The 17,859-nt window shown below is 46.1% G+C and overlaps 1 protein-coding gene across 1 annotated transcript in view; it reads right to left on the bottom strand.

The window, feature by feature from the left end:
* Positions 1–12,581, bottom strand: part of ATP7B (ATPase copper transporting beta) — a 59,228-nt gene extending 46,647 nt beyond the window's left edge. Inside the window, 1 exon segment of the mRNA XM_033843543.2 lies at positions 10,971–12,581. Coding sequence (XP_033699434.2) covers positions 10,971–11,207 — 237 coding nt within the window. The 5' untranslated portion in view covers positions 11,208–12,581.
* Between the last annotated feature and the right edge of the window lie 5,278 nt (positions 12,582–17,859).

The raw sequence follows: 17,859 nt of genomic DNA, 5'->3' as shown, positions 1-17,859 counted from the left end.
GTTGTGGCCTTTCCCGTCGCGGAGCACAGGCTCCAGACGCGCAGGCCCAACGGCCATGGCTCACGGGCCCAGCCGCTCCGCGGCATATGGGATCCTCCTAGACCGGGGCACGAACCCGTGTCCCCTGCATTGGCAGGCAGACCCCCAACCACTGTGCCACCAGGGAAGCCCGACTTCTTTCACTTTGAAGGATATGGAACACCCTTAACAACTTATGAGGCAAAAATATTATACGTGCCTGCAACTTTTCCAGTATATAACCTCCACCCCATACAACCCTATACACCTGAACTTTCATGGAATTCAAAATACAGAAAGGTCCTGATTTTTTCATATGTACACAGACCCAATAGTAGCAAGTAGTTAATGATTCTCGGCGTTACTTTATGAGGATGGCATTTCATATCCCTACTGCTCAAGATAATTCTGTAACTAGATATTCTTATCACCATTTTACTGCTGAAACAGACTCAGAGGTTCATCCAAGGTTATTTAAATAACGGAGCTGGGATCTAAATCCAGCCCAAAGTCCAGCAGGCTTTCTATTTCTTTTAAAGAAATTCGAAGGTTACTTTTTCTTTTTAGCCATGTTAATTGGGGAAGAGACTACAATACTGAAGAGCAAAATGAAGAAAACAGAAAAACAGCCACATACTACTATAGGGGAGCAGAACTTACCACCCTAAAATGCATCTCTTTGGCATATTGTCTTAAGCGAGTTATTTTCTGGTAAACAGCAGACACTGAAAGGGCTCTGAAAACCAAGTAGGAATTGCCTTTTTGTAAGAAACACTTATATTTGTAAGGGAAATCTCCATTTGTAAGGGTATGTCCCGCTCTGTCCCTGGAAGAGGAGGCTGACCAAATCTCTAGAAACTCGATTTATCAACGGAGAAGGAAGTGACTGAAACGTGGACCACAGTCACCCTTGTTTACCGTGCTTTTCCTGGTAACTTCCTCTAACCGACTCTCCCCACTCTCAACATCCTCTTCTGTCTTTGGCTGAGGATGGCATTTAAGGTGTGGGCTTCGGCCACCTTGGTGAGTTCATTTTTCTTGGTCTCTCCCATGTACTCATGTTATTAAACTTATGTTTGACTTTCTCCTATTAATCTGTCTCTTGTCAACTTCATTCTTAGACCAGCCAGAAGAACCCAGAAAGGTAGAGGAAAGCGTCTTCCTCCCAACACTACCTATCAGGTAACAACAGGCTACATCCAGGTGAGTGAGTACAGCATGGAGGTGAGGGTGTGGCTAAGATCACTGGTTGGCCTGGGTCTGGGCCTGGCCTGCAACCCGTAGTATCTGTTCTATTCTCTTTTTTTCTTTTTTTAAAATTTAATTTATTTTTGGCTGCATTGGGTCTTCGTTGCTGCGCCCGGGCTTTCTCTAGTTGTGGCAAGCGGGGGCTACTCTTCGTTGCAGTGCATGGGCTTCTCACTGCGGTGGCTTCTCTTGTTGCAAATCACGGGCTCTAGGCACACAGGCTTCAGTAGTTGTGGCTCGCGGGCTCTAGAGCGCAGGCTCAGTAGTTGTGGCGCACGGGCTTAGTTGCTCTGCGGCATGTGGGATCTTCCTGGACCAGGGATCGAACCCATGGCAGGTGGAGTCTTAACCACTGTGCCGCCAGGGAAGTCCCTCTGCTCTATTCGTATCTGAGAATTCTCTGAGCTTCAGAGATACACGGGGAAGAAGGTTCAGAAGTGACTGACTCAAGAAAAGATCCCACCCAAACCACACCAGGCAAATGGGTGCCGGTCTCTAAGACCCCGAAAGACCTCCACTGAAGAAGAATCAATGTACCCATGTTAAACCTGTACTTACATAGATTTAAGCAAATACATACTTAGGTATTAATACATAAAATTGAGGTTATCTACGGGTGAGTTATGACGCTCTGATTTTTCACTATCTGTATATACTTTCCAATTAGTAAAACCTGAAAGAAAAAACAGACAAGTACTACTTTTTTTTTTTTTTTTTTGTGGTACGCGGACCTCTCACTGTTGTGGCCTCTCCCGCCACGGAGCACAGGCTCCGGACGCGCAGGCTCAGCGGCCATGGCTCATGGGCCTAGCCACTCCGCGGCATGTGGGATCTTCCTGGACCGGGGCACGAACCCGTGTCCCCTGCCTCGGCAGGCGGACTCTCAACCACTGCGCCACCAGGGAAGCCCAAGTACTACTTTTATACCAGAAAACAAATGTGGTTTTTCAGTTTCTCTAAGGCAAGGAAGAAAATGTTTTGTTAAACCACACTGACATAAGCAGCGATAACATTATCATTGTGACAAAGATGATAGCAATGATGAACAGATGACATATTTCTACATGGCTTTATCCTCTAAAGAACGTTTTCACATCTATGTGTTTAAATATCGGCCATTCCAATTTGCTGTGAACTTCTTGAAGGGATGTCCGACGGTCTTGGGTAGGAGTTCCAGCCTTGGCTGAGCAAATCCAAGCCTCAGGTTTCTTAGGTGTAAAAGGAGGTAACAGTAACGCCCATCCCAGTTCTGCAGGGAGGTCTGGATGCTAAGAGGTCTTAAAAGGCTAACGCCATAAATGTTTGAAAATGACTGAGTATGAAGACAAACATGGCCTCATTCGATCTTCAAAAGCGGTCCAGGGAAGTAGGCAGGGAACTTGTTATTCTCCACCGTTTTACTGATAAGAACTAATCACTAAAACTCGTGTACATGTTCCCCCACGCCCACCTCAACCCCTTCTATCTGTCCTTTAACACTGGCTCACAGAGGTCCAGAAAGAACTTCCAGTGAGAATTACTTACAGTTTGTCTACTGAAAAAACAAGCCACAACTCAGGCATTAGTTCAAACACCGAAGAGGGCGCGCAGCGTGCCTGGACCGTGTGGGCTCCAGCCTGACCTCTGGCCGCAGGGCCACCCCCAGCCCTGCTGTTCACTGTGCATTTTCTGGGAAATTCCACACAAATGACCATTTACTGCCTGTTTCTTTCTCTTGACCACGAAGAGGAAAAATATAAACCCTTACTGAAAAACTGAATGCACTGTATCATTATTTGCCCAGGAGAAAAAAAGAGAATAAAATTAACAACAAATAAAATTAACAAACCTCAACACATACAGACAACATAGCTTGTTTTCCACGTACAAAAAAAATAAAATTTAGAAATTCACAAACTCTAAGACCTCTCCAAGAAGCACTTCCCAATAGTACCTCAGAAACCCCGTTTGCAATCTCACTCCACACAGCTTCACTATCAGCCGTTTCCGTTGCTTTTTTTTTTTTTTACATCTTTATTGGAGTATAATTGCTTTACAATGGTGTGTTAGTTTCTGCTTTATAACAAAGTGAATCAGTTATACATTTACATTTGTTCCCATATCCCCTCCCTCTTGCGTCTCCCTCTCACCCTCCCTATCCCACCCCTCTAGGTGGTCACAAAGCACAGAGCTGATCTCCCTGTGCTATGCGACTGCTTCCCACTAGCGATCTATTTTATGTTTGGTAGTGTATATATGTCCATGCCACTCTCTCACTTTGTCACAGCTTACCCTTCCCCCTCCCCATATCCTCAAGTCCATTCTCTAGTAGGTCTACACCTATTGTAACAATTATTCCATCAGACATTTATCAATTAACGGCATTTTTTTCTGCTTCAGAATCTTCTCTGATAACACTCTATATTTCAAGCCTCTCCCAAACAAAGAAATTTTAAATAGCAGGCCTGTCACTATCAAGCAACTGTCATCATCTTAGAACATTTTTTTACATTTGAATGAAATAGTCTGAGTGAGAACCATAAGGTCATAATTCCCTAGTCATTTCCCAGAATGATGGTAAGATCATGATATGACTTTTTCATGATATGATCTTTTCATGATATCAAAAGACCTACGTTAGATATACGCAATGTTATGACTGGTTAGAAGAAAATATCACACAAACAATGTTAAGTTAACTCGGGTATTTATATTATGTGATGGAAGTCAACGAACTTGGGATTATTCTTCTTGTTAATTATTATTATTGATAAATTGCATATGGTCATCAGATTTGATGAAATAATGCCGTTATTTTATCACAAAGAAATGTATATTATAATGGTTAATGAAGGTGGTGGTTTCTACCTAGAATTATAGGTATGACCAGCTGTACAGAAAACAAATATTCCTTTGAAAGACTTAGGTATAAACTTAATATTTATAATTTATGCTAATCTACAAATGCACGATAGGAACTTGCTACTTAAAATAATCCTCAGAAAAAGAAATGTAAGTGGTTGATAAACCATTTCAAAAATAATAATAATATATGGTCAGTTAATATTTGATAAGGGAGCCAAGAATACTTAACAGAGAAAAGGCAGTCTTTTCAATAAGTGGTGCCGAGAAACTGGGCATTCACATGTAGAATGAAAGAATGAAATTGGGACCCTGTCTTACACCACTCACAAAGATGAACTCTAATGGGTTAGAGACTTACGTGCAATACCAGAAACCATAAAACTTCTAGAAGAAAACATAGGGGAGAAAAGCTCCTTGACATGGGTCTCAGCAATGATTTTTTGGAGATGATACGGAAAGCGCAAGCAGCCAAACAAAAAATAAACAAGTGGGACTACATCAAACTACAAAGCTTCTACACAGCAAAAGAAACAATCCACAAAATTAAAAGACCGCCTACAGAATGGAATAAAATATTTGCAAACCATATTCAAAATACATAAAGAATTCATACAACTGGGCTTCCCTGGTGACGCAGTGGTTAAGAGTCTCCCTGTCAGTGCTGGGGACACGGATTTGAGCACTGGTCCGAGAAGATCCCACAAGCCGCGGAGCAACTAAGCCCATGCACCACAACTACTGAGCCTGTGCTCTAGAGCCGGTGAGCCACAACTACTGAGCCCACATGCCAAAAGTACTGAAGCCTGCACAACCAGGACCCGTGCTCCGCAACAAGAGATGCCACCGCAATGAGAAGCCCGCGCACCGCAACGAAGAGTAGCCCCCGCTGGCCGCAACTAGAGAAAGCCCGCGCGCAGCAATGAAGACCCAACACAGCCAAAAATAAATAAATAAAATAATTTAAATAAAGAATTCATACAACTCAATAGCAAAAAAAATTAATCCAATTAAAAATAGGAAGAGGAACTGAATAGACATTTTCCCAAAGACATACAAATAGCCAATAGATGCATATAAAGGTGATAAACATCACCAATCATCAGAGAAATGCAAATCAAAACCACAATGAGATATGACTTCATACCTGTTAGAATGGTTATCATCAAAAAGGCAAGAGATACCACCATATGAGCCAGCAATCCCACTACTGTGCATATACCCCGAGAAAACCATAATTCAAAAAGAGTCATGTACCACAATGTTCACTGCAGCACTATTTACAATAGCCAGGACACGGAAGCAACCTAAGTGTCCATCGACAGATGAATGGATAAAGATGTGGCACATATATACAATGGAATATTAGCCATAAAAAGAAAGAAATTGAGTTATTTGTAGTGAGGTGGATGGACCTAGAGCCTGTCATACAGAGTGAAGTAAGTCCGAAAGAGAAAAACAAATACTGTATGCTAACACATATATATGGAATCTAAAAAAAAAAAAAGGTTCTCACGAACCTAGGGGCAGGATAGGAATAAAGACACAGACGTAGAGAATGGACTTGAGGACACAGGGAAGGGGAAGGGTAAGCTGGGACGAAGTGAGAGAGTGGCATGGACATATATACACTACCAAATGTAAAATAGATAGCTAGTGGGAAGCAGCCACATAGCACAGGGAGACCAGCTCGGTGCTTTATGACCACCTAGAGGGGTGGGATAGGGAGGGTGGGAGTGAGATGCAAGAGGTAGGAGATATGGGGATATATGTAAAAGTATAGCTGATTCACTTTGTTGTACAGCAGAAACTAACACAACATTGTAAAGCAATTATATTCCAATAAAGATGTTTTTTTAAAAAAAAGGCAAGAGATAACAAATGCTAGTGAGGATGTGGAAAAAAGGGAACCCTTGTGCAACGTTGGTGGGAATGTAAATTGTTACAGCTACAATAGAAAACAGTATGGAGGTTCCTCAAAAAATTGAAAATAGAACTACCATATAATCCAGCAATTCCACTCCTGGGTATTTATTTAAAGGAAATGAAAACACTGTGTTGAAGAGATATATGCACCCCCACGTTCACAGCAGCGTTATTTACAATAGCAAAGAGGGCTTCCCTGGTGGCGCAGTGGTTGAGAGTCCGCCTGCCGATGCAGGGGACATGGGTTCGTGCCCCGGTCCGGGAAGATCCCATGTGCCGCGGAGCGGCTGGGCCCATGAGCCATGGCCGCTGAGCCTGCGCGTCCGGAGCCTGTGCTCTGAGGCCGCAACAGTGAGAGGCCCGCGTACCGCAAAAAAAAAAAAAAAAAAAAAACAATAGCAAAGACATGGAAACAACCTAAGTGTCCATCAATAGATGAATGGATATAGAAAATGTGGTGTATATATACACAATGGAATATTATTTAGCCATAAAAAAGGAAATCCCACCATTTGTGACAACATGGATGGACCTTGGGGGCATTATGCTAAATCAGACAGAGAAAGACAAATACTGTATGACCTCACTTATATGTGGATCTAAAACAAAAAGAAAGAAAAAAAAAACTCAGAAAAAGAGATCAGATTTGTGGTTACCTGAGGCGGCGGAGGGGAGGGGGAATAGGATGAAGGTGGTCAAAAGCTACAAACTTCCAGTTATAAGACAAATAAATACTAGGGATGTAATGCACAACATGATGGCTATAGTTAACACTGCTGTATGGTATATATGCAAGTTGTTATGAGGGTAAATCCTGAGTTCTCATCACAAGAAAAAAACACATTTTTTCCCTTTTTTTTAGAAAACTCTATATGAGATGATGGATGTCACTCACTATATGAGATGATGTTGGTAGAACACAACCTTTTTGAGAGCAATGAAGCAATATCTGTCAAAATATTAAATGCCCATTGCCTTTGTCCCAGTAATTCCACTTCTGGGTTTTTCATCATATAGATATACAGTGACATGAGAATGTCCATTGGTACACTCACTAGTGAAAACGTGGAAACCATCTAAATATTCGTCTATAGAGAACAGGTTACATAAAGTATCCATCCAATAGAATTTTATGTAGTGGCTTTTTAAAAAAGGTGAATTTACGTGTATTGACATGGAAAGACATCCCTGGTAGATTAAACGGGGGAAAAGTTGCAGAACCGTGTAAGAGTATACACTGTTCCCTGTTTTTCTAGAGGAAGAGATCCACATTTCTATACGTTGTTATGATGTTTATATCCAGTAGACACTAACTTTAGGGGAAAATAAAGAAATACAAGTTCTCTAGAAGAGTGAATAATACTATAGTACGGTTGATGATGATTCCATGACAATTTGCTAGTGACATCTTTAAGTGACTAGATCACTCCCTTCAGCTATTTTTTTCCTTTACTCAGCAGGGGTACGCCTGTGCCAGCTGGGCTGTCTTGGTTTCATTTAGGCAAAAATAAAACCCAGCCTGACCACCCTCACCCAGCACAGACTCCTGTAGGTTGCTTTCTAAAATGGTTAAGCCCACAACCCAACACTCTCATCACAGTCATCAATCAGTTCAGTGTTTCCAACATCAGCCCTCCCTCCTGCCACAGAAATCACTTCCGGTTCATGTATTTGTTCACTCACTCAACAGCTTACTTATTACCGTAGACTAATACACTGCCCGATGTAGAAGAGAAAGACACATAACACGGCGGCCTAGCTTGGCAACAGCCGTCAGGAAGGCCATGGGTAAGAAGGCCCAGGCAGGCAGTGCTGAGCAGAAAGGGGCATATTCCCTACACCCTCCAGCTGGATCGAGGACCAGGAATCTCTGCTGCCCACAACTCCCCAAAGGGGTTCTGAGAGGTAGGAGCCTGTTTCTGTCCAGGCCATCGTCCCGGGCCTGAGAGGAAACAAGAGCCCCGGGGAGGCCTGCGGACGCAGGGCCAGAAGAGCCAGGCCAGGGCGCTGAGGCCCCTGCCTTCTCCTCTTTGGTGAGCGCGCTCCTGGCGGGGTGGGGTGGTGGTGGAGTAACTGCCTGGGAAACCCACCAGGCATGGCCTGGCCCACAGAGCCTGCTCACACCAGCGAAGAGGCGAATCTAACATAGGTGGGAGGGAGGGATGGCCTCTCCAGACCAGTTACGCCTTTCAGAAAGGCACTTCCCCCTCTGTCCAAAACACAGAAGAAACTGACCCCTTGCCCAACATCACATCTTCATTCTAAACCGCATAGAACATACTCTACGTGGTATGAGAAATGTAAACACAAGCACACAAATCCGCTAACCACAAACACAATTTTGAAATGTTTTCTTCAGAGCAGCTACCTGCCTCTTTTGTGAACAATGCATAACCTAAAAGCTAACTTTTCATTCACCATGGATTAGCAGCTCTGCAATACTCAGATGTTTTCAAACCCTATCTCACCCAACATGTTAAATACTTCCCTGTCCCAACAGAAAAGCAAGGGGCCTGTCCTCACACAGACCTGGTATTAAATCCTTCAGGCAGATTAACTAACCTTTTTTTTTTTTTAATTAATTAATTAATTTATTTTTGGCTGCGTTGGGTCTTCATTGCTGCACATGGGCTTTCTCTAGTTTGCGGCGAGCGGGGGCTACTCTTCGTTGCGGTGCGCAGGCTTCTCATTGCGGTGGCTTCTCTTGTTGCGGAGCATGGGCCCTAGGCGCGCGGGCTTCAGTAGTTGTGGCACATGGGCTCAGTAGTTGTGGCTCGTGAGCTTAGTTGCTCTGCGGCCTGTGGGATCTTCCCCGACCAGGGATCAAACCTGTGTTCCCTGCATTGGCAGGAGGATCCTTAACCACTGCGCCACCAGGGAAGTCCCCAGATTACCTAACCTCTTGATCTCAGGTTTCTGTCTGTTAAAGGAGGATAGTGATTAAATGAGGTGACAAGTCCCTTCCACATACCAAGTACTAAATAAGACAGCTCTCAAGTAGACCCAGAGTTTGATTTATAGCAGACTTTGAGTCAATACACTGTAACAGTGAACAAATACTCAATTGTAACTGACATTTAGTTTGGTTCTTATCTTAAACCAGCTACTACAAATTTCCCATTTGAGGGTAATTAATTTAAATTATATAATGTATATGCATGTGTATGTGTATGTGTGTGTGTGTGTGTGTGTGTGTATGTGTGTATATATATATCCACAAAATATTAAGTAAAAAATAGAAGGTATATAGTACTACGTACACATACACAAACTCACGTATACACATTCACATGTGTAGTGGCAAAATGGCTGAAGTATGTGGCTGTTTTCATTTTCTTTACATTTTTCCATATTCCCCTTGCCTCATGTTAAATTTGTTTTGTAGAATGAGCAGGTGTTACTTTTACAATCAGAGCTTCAGAAAAAAATAGTTGCAATTGTGCTCAGATGGATTAACTGGCTGACAAGAGTTCTACCAGACATTCAGAGAGCACCAAACACATCTCCGAGCTGGGAGTCCTGCTGAAGATCATTTCGGCAGAGATGATACCATTGTGCGTTTACACAGTACTCGACAAGGTGCTTTCACGTCCCAGAGAGGCAGGACTTCTCATTCCAGTAACCTGAAGCTGGAGGAGTCCAAGGCTCACCTGCCAGGTCCCACAGGCCAGCAAGGGCGCAGATCTGCACCTGACTCTCTTGCAGCCACAGCCTCTACCCAGAGCCCTCTTTCTGAAGGGCTCCCCGGCCAGGTTCAGGTTGCTTTCCTCGTCACATGAGGTTGGAAGTGGCCATTAAAAACCATTAGAATATTTCACATTCAAATACCTCAGACATAGGCTGAATTTTGTCACGTAGTAGTTTGAACATTTTAAAGAAATGCTCTCAAAAAAAAAAAAAAAAAAGGAGGGCTTCCCTGGTGGCGCAGTGGTTGAGAGTCCGCCTGCCAATGCAGGGGACACGGGTTCGCGCCCCGGTCCGGGAAGATCCCACATGCCACAGAGCGGCTGGGTCCGTGAGCCACGGCTGCTGAGCCTGCGCTCCACAATGGGAGAGGCCACAACAGTGAGAGGCCCCCTTACCACAAAAAATTTAAAAAAAAAAAAAAAAGAAGAAAGGAATATTCTCAAGCATTTTACAAAAAAAAAAAAATTATTTTGCTATCTTAAGACATTCAACTAGAAACATAAAAGTTGACTGTGTACTGCATAAATGGATGTTCGTAAGTCTCCTTCAACATACAAACATCTCTTGCATAGTACATTTCAAAAATCTCTACTCACAAAATTTCCCTTACTTTTAAAGACTTTTTAAACAATTAACACCAGAAGAAACAAAAGTAACTCTTCAAGGAGCAAAAAGGACTTACGAAAACTTTCCTTTATATCTAAGTAGTATTTTTTTTTTCCATCTACTCATGTCAATGAAAAGGACCCCACACAGACCACCAGTCCCACCCAGAAATGCTGCTGCAGCACCATTTTTACAAAGCGTTAGTTGCACTGCCCTGCTTTTGAACATGACCTGACGTTTGGGTTAACAAACCCTTCGTTTGCTTAAGAAGAGCGGGTTCATTGGGCAGCAACACTTTCAAAATGTTTATTTAGCTGAAATGTGAAGATTAACAAAATAAGGTAAACACGTTAAAAAATAAAAAGGGGGAAAAGATCCATTTTTGTCTGATTTGCGTTTTGGGAAACTTGTGCACCACAGACGTTTACAAAATATCCTGAAACTAAGAAGCAACAAAACCCAAGATTTATCCACCATGAACTTAATCCCTGGAAAATTCCCCTGGACCCCTGGCTCACTCCCTACCCCAGAGCTGCTTGCTCCTGGCCCCTCTGACATGAGACACGCGGGAAACCTCCATCTATAACCTGGAGCTTTTATAAAAAGCCCTCCTGGCTTTTCAGCCCTTCTCCAACGGCACTCACCTGCTTGGAACTGACCTCCTGTGTTTTATTCAAAACTTTCTGTGAAAATTCTCCCTTCTCTGATGGGGGAGAGCATTCCTCCTCCGAAATCACTGGCCTGGAGGAGCCCGTGACCCTAGGGCTCCTCCTGAAGGACCACCGCTTGTGGACAGACAGCAGGGTCACCTGAGGGTCACCCAGAGTCACCAGGAAGGACGGCTCAGGGCTCCCGGGCATCTGGCCCCCAGCTCTCTCCATCGCTGTGTTCACAGTCACACCTTCACCTCGCACAACAGCAGTTCACCTTCTCCAGGCTATCTGGTCATGTTAGAAGAAAACGCTCGAAAAGCGTCCCCCTAACTAGCAGAGGGGAGGCTAACTCGGCGGCCCAGTCGCGCAGGTTCCCCTCTGCCCGAGCCAGCCCGGGAGGGGCTGCCAGCCAAGCCTTCAGGAACTTGAGCAGGCTGCACACCGCTGTATAAATGTTTGCTCTTGTTTATTTACCCCTATCAAACCAATTGGCATCCTCTCACTCGCCCATGGCATCTGGCACTGGGGATGTTTGCACACGGCCCTACGCGTACCCAGTGCCGCTAGGACACCCGGCCGGCGCGTACAGGAGCCCAGCACGCAATCACGTCCCCACACTGAGCAGTTTCCTTTTGGCCCTGTGCACTCCCCAAGAGACCAGCCTGGAGGCAGGGGAGAAATGTCACTTCCTTTTACTACCAAACTTCGAGCGCTTTCTTGGAATAACTTCAGTTGCCTCTTCCATGGCTCCAGCGCTGGTGGGGTGCAGATCACTAGAGGAGAAAAGTATTTCCCAGGCAACATGACTTGCTTTTTCAAGAAGGTGTAAGAGAGTTCCATGTCTCCTGCAGCTCTGTTCTCCCTTGGACCAACAGCTTGACTTCACTAAGAGCTGACTGCAGAAACTCACGGGCAGACAAGACTCATCCGTATTTTATATGCGGCAGAACCGTCGGGAACTAAGTCACAGTTTAGGCTTCTGAGGCTACCCGCTGCTCCACACGAGGATTAAGGGTGGCGTAGACAGTGGGGCAATCGGGGAGCCTCGTGCTGTGTCGGGCAGCCCCGCCTACCTTCCCACCCTCACCCACTCAGACACAGGAAGGAGGCGACCTCATCCCCCATGGGAGGAACAGCTCTGCCAGCCGCCAGCCCTGGCAGCACCTCCTACGGCAGGGACGTGCAGGGTGTCCACACTGAGGACGGAATTCAGTCAGTTGGGAAAACAGTTACTCTGTGTCCTGGCTTACTCCCCCCAGCTGAATGTGCCCTTAGTCGGGGAAGAGGGGGTTGCGGGGGCGTGCACCAGAAGAGGGCGTTTGGAACCACGCCCCCTTCTGCTCAAGGCCACTGCAGGCTCTGCCTCTTTATGGGTTGCCTACAATCACCCCTCCTCCCCCATTAAAACTGCCCTCGCTGCCCCCCAAGAACTCCTGGCCAAGAGACCTGTTCTCTCTGAGAGAAGGCGGGCTCACCCCGGGTCCATTCCTCACGGGTCAGTCCTTCAAGACTCTTCCTTATTCTTCCGCCTCTCATTTAGTCCGTGGAGATGTAACAACTTGTTTGCTTCCACTTCTGAAACACGCTCAGGGCAGCCAGTTCCCAACTGTGTCTGAGTTGCCTTATCTTCCATGTGTTCAAAAAAGAATCCACCTCCACTTCCAAGAAATGCCATTCAAATCAGTGACCCAAAAAGGAAAGGCATGCTTGATGCCAAGGACCTTGGCCCCCAAACCCATGCAGGGGTCAGCGTAGATGAGCCTGGCGTACCCGTGATCACTCAAATCCTACTTCCTTACCTATGGCTTTCATGTTTCCTGATAGGATCTGTCAGGAGCTATGTATGCCTGCTGACCCCCTCACATTTCCTTTATTAGGCATCATAAGTGTGTTTCCATCTCTTTGAACACCAGATTAAAAAAAATTTTTTTTACCATTTTGGGCGGAAATCCTCCTCAAAGGTCATTTATCTTTCTGTTATCTTTACAAATATGAGTTACTACTCTTAGTTCAATTTTTCCTTGGTGATACGGGATCGTTATCTGCTTCTGTGCTGTAGCTATGAATAGCTAACAAGGAAAGTATGTTGGCCTCATGTGTTCTAAGTGCTTTTCAATAGTCTACCCTGTTAGCACAATAACTATGGAAAATTTGAATACTTTACTGCAAAATAATTTTAATTCTCCTAAATGGTCACTCAGACTCAGAACACAGCCAGAAGAAGGAGGCTGGGCCAGGTTAGGCTGTAAAGGGTAGGAAGTTTAGACTTTATCCTGTGGATAGGGGAGAACCACCAGTTTTGAAGCAGAGGACTTACATGATTACATTTGTGATTTAGAAATAGGTTGGGCAGGCATGAGAACTCAGAGGAGGGGGGGATTATAGAGTTACAAGGAGCAGAGAAAAGGAATAGCAGAGGCGGATTAATAGCAGAGGAGGCCCTCAGGGCTCTGAGATCAAGAGATCACAGCAGGTGACTCAAGTTTGGCAGAGAGGAGGTGGAACTGGGTGGGGGGCAATTATGGGGATGGAAATGGTGGATTCGCCCTGGTTCCTTTGGAATCTAAGGGACCCGCAAAACAGCCAGAACATGAGCCAGGCTCCCAGACTAGAGAATCAAGTCCAAACCCCACTTTCTGGCACCTCCCCTTTCCTCGTACCTGACCCCTAGGTTCCCGCCCCTTCCCCATCTAATCCTCCTTATCCCTTAAGTCCTGCCTCTCAGGGAGTCGCCTCCACCCAGCCTGGAGGGGCTCCCTCCCTTATCTGAATTCCAGTATCACTAAAGCCAACACCACAGACCTGGCAGGTATTATTGGGGAACCAGTCTTCTCCCGCCACTGAGGATGCGCTCAGCTAAGTCCACAGTTGGCCAAGCATGCGCTCAGCACCAGGTGTTTGTCGAAAGCCTGCTTTCGGTTTTAAGGTTCATTGGATTCACTGGCAAAATAACTGCTCACTACACAAAAATAAACAGCTTTAATCAATTCTTTAATGAAAGGTGATTAAACTAAATTTTAATATACAATCATCAGAAGGAAAGCAATAAGAATATTAGAGACACACAACAGAGTACACATCACTGAATTGGGCCGACACCTACTTCCAGATCCAAAGAGCAGCTGGGAAGTCCCGAGGGACAGCAATCTGGAGCCCCAGTTGGGAAGGGTCCCGGGCGGTGCATCCACCCCACGGGTGAGACTTCAGATTGGAGTTCTGGGGGCTTCCGTTTATAATCCCAGGCCACAAATGGATATCATCAGTTTGCGCGCAAAAATGCAGCTCTGGACACACGTTGGCAATGCTGTTGGTTTCACCATGTGAGTCACGAGATTTTCCAGACCCCGCAGGGCTGGCCAGGTCCCCAGGGCTCAAGAAATTCCAAGACCCACTCCCTTTCTGATCGTAAGGGCCACGTGACTTGCTAGCAGCAATTGTTAGGTGTGCAAGCAAGCACAGTCCAGGTAGGGTCACAGGTGGGGCAGAGGCCTGCTTCTGCCTCTGAAACCTGAACGAGACTACTTCATTAATTTTCCCAACACGAGGAAACACGTAAGCTCCTGGAAGACAAGGTCCTTATGTCTTATCTGCCCATAGATTTAACGAGGTGATGAACAAGTATCCGATGTCAAACACACGCTTACTGAGTTGGACTACAGACTGGATCTTCATGGTGTTCGCGCAGGATTTTCATCCACAACACGAGGCACCCCTTCTAGAACTACCAGGCTTCAAGTGTCTCCATGCACTAAAATATTTTGCCTCCCACCTGTACAAGGTTTTTCAGCAACTTTCCAAAGTAAAATGCATCTTGTTTCTCTCCTACCCACCTCCCAGGCTCTGTGAATCTTTTCTGTTTAAAAAGAAAAATCGCTTTGGCGTCCCCTAAGCAATCCTATTATTACCGGAGAAGCCTGGGCCCAGAGGCAGATGGGCGGCTCCTGTTTCCCTGAACCTCGGGGGACAAAGGACCCCGCTTGGAGGAGGTGCATCTGGCTCAAATATTTCAGCATTCACCAAGATTACCTGGCTCCACCCAGGGGGAGGCTTCTCACAAAGAACCCTGGGTCAGTCCTCCCAAGGCCGGCAGAGGAGCCGGGATGCCGTGATGGGACAGGAGGACAGAACCTGACACTAAGCTGTGTGCCGGGAAGCAGCGGCCCGGAAGGTTCCCATAACACCCCAGAGGCCGACAGCCAGATATTTACGTGCTTCGTGCAAAGGAAGACACAAGAGACACTTTCTGCCCTCGGGAGTTTATTAGCAAGTTCGGAGAGAAGACCAGTAGCGGAGAGTGTTGAAGTAGAAAGAAACCACTCCGACATGAGGTGCTGGGGGTGAAGGAGGACTTGCCAAGGGAAGGACTGGTGGGCTGTGGGGTCTGCTCCATGCGCCCCCGGGAACTGGCCATTCTGAGACTGAAACAGCTAGCGCAGCGTGACAGCAAACAAAAACAGCTACAAAACGCCACCTAGGCAAGCTCCCCAGAGGCAGTGATCTTCAACAAAACCGCACGTGGCTCAACAGCCCAGAGGGAAAAAAATGACAATAGTTCCACATCAGGAAGAGACTGCATGGGGCCAAAGAGAGAAACACGGAGACTCTATCAAAGAGTCAAAGCCAACCCTCGGACTCCCGCAGGGAATCACACGTACCTTCAACTTCCTTGGCTGCCCTCCTTACCTGGGGCCAACGCTGCTCACCTCTAAGTTCCCACACGCTCCAGGTCTGTCTCCTCGGAGCTCCACAAGGATAAAATACAACACGCCCCCAGGCTGGCTGGCCACGCTCTGATGCCTTACCACTAACCTGGAGAAGCCTTGGTGCCACCGGCAGTCCAGCTCCATCTCCCTGGTCCTCACCCTCCAGGCCCGGGTCTCACACCCTCCCTGCCCCTCAGACCTCCACTCCCACCCCCACCCTCCATCTCCAATGACCAGCCTGACCCCTGCTTCCTGAAACAAAGGATCAGAAAAGAACCTGCAGACATCTCAACCATCCACCCACCTGATTAGAGCCTGCTGAGCTGTGTGGAGCCCAAGGTCAGCCTCCAGGTACCCACAGCTCCTGGTTTCCCTCCTACCCACCCCCCACCCCCGCACAAGAGACCAGTCCCCAGACCTCGGAGGGCTGCAGTGGCTCCCAGCTCAGCCCTTGGCTTTCTTCCCTGTCTGTACTCCTTGTGATCTCATTCAGTCCAGTAGAAATACCACCTTACAGGGACTTCCCTGGTGGTCCAGTGGTTAAGAATCCACCTTCCAATGCAGGGGACGTGGGTTCAATCTCTGGTCCGGGAACCACATGTCGCACGGCAACTAAGCCCACGTGCTCTAGAGCCCACGGGCCACAAGTACTGAGGTCGCGCACCACAACAAAGATCCCACGTGCCGCAACTAAGACCCGATGCAGCCAAATAAATAAATAAATATTTTTTTAAAAAAGAAAGAAAGAAATACCACCTATAGGCAGTAACTCCCAAACTCCACACTTATGGACCCAAAAGCTTAACTAACACCTCCTGTCAGATATTTAATATGCATCTCAAATGTTAACTTGTCTAAAACTGAGCTCCCGATATGATGTCCCTAGAAAAAAAAAATGTCGCCTGCCATTCAAGTTCTAGAAGGATCAAGCCATAAGCAGCCGCAGTCACCCACCGAAAGCGCCTGCTGCTGGGAATTCAGGCTGGAGAAAAACAGGAAACATGCTGTGTTCTGGATATGCTGGCCCGAGACAGTTAAGATGCATATCTAAGGAAAAATTTCAATGAGCCCAGATTCTTGCATCTTCCCGTACAAAGAAAAGCACTAAAATCATTAACTTGAGAAGTCTGTGCTCTGTGATTAGCTGTGACCTTTTTATATTTGACTACATGTTTTTTCCAGCAAAAAATTCATATATATATCCTGGCTCTTCCCTTGCCTCTTTGGAACAGTTCCTCAGAGTAAACTGAGAGGCTGTCTCCTGGTCTAGAGAATTCAGTATGGTCCCCGAAAAACTGCAATTCACTGCTCTCACACCGTGTATTTTTTTTTAGTCCACATACCCTCTTCCTGCTTCTTCCAGTCTTCCCCATCTTAGTATATGGCAACTCCTTCCTTCCACTCGCTCAGGAAAGAAAACCTTGCATTCATCCTGGATGAGAATCATCTCGTCCTTTCAAATTCACCTATAAGTAAGTGTTCAGCAAATCCTGTCGGTGTTCAGCAAATCCTGTCGGTTCTATCTCCGAAATACATTCAGCATCCAACCACTTCTCAGCAGCCCCACTACAACGAGGTCCAGGCCACCACCAGCACATCTCACCCGCATTACTAAAATAATCTCCTCAGGGACCTCCTGGCTTCTGCTTTTACCTCCTAAAGTCAATTCTCAAAACAAAAGCCAGAGGAACCCTCTTAAGGTGGAAATGATGAGGTTCCCCTAAAAACCCTCCAGGGGGTTTTCACGTACTTAGAGAAAAACCTAAAATCCTCACAATGACCTAGAAGAACTGTGGAGCTGGCCCCTCCCTCTCCCTTTCAGCCTATCCTCACACGCCTCACTCCTCTGCGAAGACCATTCTGGTGCTGCTGGTCCTGGCACAAAGGCACGCTCCTGCCTCAGGGCCTTTGTCCCGACTGCACCCCCTGCTTACAAATATCCCTGCCCCAAACCCCTGTGTCCAGACGACTCACTTCCTCTCCTAATGTCCCTGCTCCAATGTCACCTTCTCAGGGGCCTCCTCAACTATCCTGGGTACAGTTTCAAACATTCCCACTTCCTATGGTCCTTTCCTACTTATTTTTCTCCAGAGTGCTCAACTACTGCCTGATATAATAACATATATTTTGTCGATTTGTTTACTAACTCCCCAATTAGGATGTAAGTTTCACAAGTG

Source organism: Tursiops truncatus, chromosome 18 (assembly GCF_011762595.2).
Source record: "Tursiops truncatus isolate mTurTru1 chromosome 18, mTurTru1.mat.Y, whole genome shotgun sequence".
In the NCBI taxonomy this organism is placed as follows: domain Eukaryota; kingdom Metazoa; phylum Chordata; class Mammalia; order Artiodactyla; family Delphinidae; genus Tursiops; species Tursiops truncatus.
The sequence above is the reverse complement of the archived record's forward strand: the minus strand, read 5'-3'. Positions and strand labels throughout refer to the sequence as shown.